This window comes from Chrysochloris asiatica, unplaced genomic scaffold (assembly GCF_000296735.1).
Source record: "Chrysochloris asiatica unplaced genomic scaffold, ChrAsi1.0 scaffold00026, whole genome shotgun sequence".
NCBI lineage: Eukaryota > Metazoa > Chordata > Mammalia > Afrosoricida > Chrysochloridae > Chrysochloris > Chrysochloris asiatica.
This window is the reverse complement of record NW_006408544.1, coordinates 22,978,751-22,981,112: the sequence shown is the minus strand read 5'-3', so window position 1 is coordinate 22,981,112 and position 2,362 is coordinate 22,978,751. Positions and strand designations below refer to the sequence as shown.

Genomic DNA, 2,362 nt, shown 5'->3' with positions numbered 1-2,362 from the left:
GAGGGTCAGAGAAAAAGAGGAAGACCCCTAACGAGATGGATTGGCCAGGTGGCATCATTGATGGACTCAAGTGTGGCAGCGGTAGTATGGTTGGCCCAGGTCGGACATTGTTTTGTTCTGCTGTGCATGGGGTCGCTATGAATCGGTTCTGACTCGATGGCACCTGACAACAACAACAACAACCCATGGGAAGTTAGGAAAGCATATAAAAATAACAATGAAATTTTCTCTGATGTGACAGTATACAACTGAACTAGTTGCATAGAAAATAGAGTTTTCAATTCTAAAGGAGGGAAAGAGTAAAGTCTTTTCAGAAGTGACATTTGAGAAATTGCAGGTTAAAACAGTTTTCTGAAGAGTGAATGTATGGAAAGACATACAGAATGGCACTTGAGAAGGTATAGAGGTGTGAAACTTTTGGAAGCTGAGAGTATTTTTTTTTTTTTTCTCATTAAACTGTGTTTTAATGGGTCTCAAAATTCTGTGACAAATTTTTGGTCAAGTTGTTTCCATTTAAAAAGAACTGATTTTAAAAACTAATAACTTAAAACTGCCACACACACAAAAAGAAACCAATGGTCCACATAACATTCCTTTCCTTCTGAAGGTTTTACGATGCACTGTTATCATTAACCAGTCTTTTACTATTAAACTTAAATGGCCAATTGAGACAAACAGTTCTGAGACCATTCTTCCACCACTGATTAAGACTGGAGTGGCAGGTGTTAAAGGTAATATTCATTTAGCTTTCTGAGCTGACTTGGTGACTTTGCCAGCTCCAGCAGCCTTTTTGTCCACTGCCTTGATGACACCCACAGCAACAATCTGTCTCATGTCAGGAACTGCTAAAAAACCCAAAGTCTGAGAAGCTTTCAACACACATAGGCTATCAAGGAACCATGTCAACAATGGCAGCATCACCAGACTTCAAGAATTTGGGGCCATCTTCCAGCTTCTTACCAGACCAGCGATCAATCTTCTCCTTGAGCTCAGCAAACTTGCAAACAATGTGAGCTGTGTGACAATCCAGCACAGGTGCATATCCAGCACGAATCTGACCTGGATGGTTCAGGATGATCATCTGTGCAGTGAAGCCAGCTGCTTCCATTGGAGGATCATTTTTGCTGTCACCAGCCACATTGCCACAGCGAACATATTTGACAGAGATGTTCTTTACATTGAAGCCTACATTGTCCCCAGGCAGAGCTTCACTCAAAGCCTCATGGTGCATTTCAACAGATTTTACTTCAGTGGTAACATTGACAGGAGCAAAGGTGACCACCATGCCTGGTTTGAGAACACCAGTCTCCACTCTGCCCAAAGGGACAGTGCCAATACCACCAATTTTGTAGACATCCTGGAAAGGCAGACGCAGGGGCTTGTTAGCTAGACAAGTTGGTGGCAGGATGCAATCCAGAGCTTCAAGCAATGTGGTTACACTGGCATTGCCATCCTTATGGGTGACTTTCCATCCCTTGAACCAAGGCATGTTAGCACTTGGCTCCAGCATATTGTCACCATTCCAACCAGAAATTGGCACAAATGCTACTGTGTCAGGGTTGTAGCCAATTTTCTTAATGTTGGTGCTGACTTCCTTAACGATTTCCTCATCTCTCTTCTGGCTGTAGGGTGACTCAGTGGAATCCATTTTATTAACACCAACAATTAGCTGTTTCACACCCAATGTGTAAGCCAGAAGGGCATGCTCACGGGTCTGCCCATTCTTAGAGATACCAGCTTCAAATTCTCCAACATCAGCAGCAACAATCAGGACAGCACAGTCAGCCTGTGAGGTTCCTGTAATCATGATTTTGATAAAGTCTCTGCGTCCTGGGGCATCAATGATGGTCACATAATACTTGCTGGTCTCAAATTTCCATAAGGATATGTCAATGGTGATGCCTCGCTCACGTTCAGCTTTCAGTTTATCCAAGACCCAGGCATACTTGAAGGAGCCCTTCCTCATCTCAGCAGCTTCCTTCTCAAATTTTTCGATGGTTCTTTTGTCGATTCCACCACATTTGTAGATCAGGTGACGAGTAGTGGTTGACTTGCCGGAGTCGACGTGTCCAATAACGACGATGTTGACATGGGTCTTTTCCTTTCCCATTTTGGTTTAGGTTTTGCGATGGTTTTCACCAACACCTGTATTCTGGCGGCAAACCCATTGCGAAAAAGCCTGAGAGTATTTTAATGTTAGCGATTTGCTCTGACTGAAAAGGTAAAATCTATGGGAGGCAGAGCATGTTTAGAGAAAAGTTGAGAAATGGTCAGAGACCAACCAGCGCTTGCTTGGACTTCACCCTGTGGGTGCTAAGGAATAGATGTGACAAAACCCTATTAGCATCTAACATCCTTATGA

At 43.3% G+C, this 2,362-nt stretch overlaps 1 protein-coding gene across 1 annotated transcript; it reads right to left on the bottom strand.

The window, feature by feature from the left end:
* Positions 1 to 725: 725 nt before the first annotated feature.
* Positions 726 to 2,110, bottom strand: LOC102840913 (elongation factor 1-alpha 1-like). The gene is made up of 2 exons (XM_006839875.1): positions 1,860 to 2,110; positions 726 to 801 (listed from the first exon to the last, which is right to left on the bottom strand). The coding sequence occupies exons 1-2, from the start codon at positions 2,108 to 2,110 to the stop codon at positions 726 to 728; spliced, it is 327 nt and encodes a 108-aa protein (XP_006839938.1).
* Positions 2,111 to 2,362: the final 252 nt, after the last annotated feature.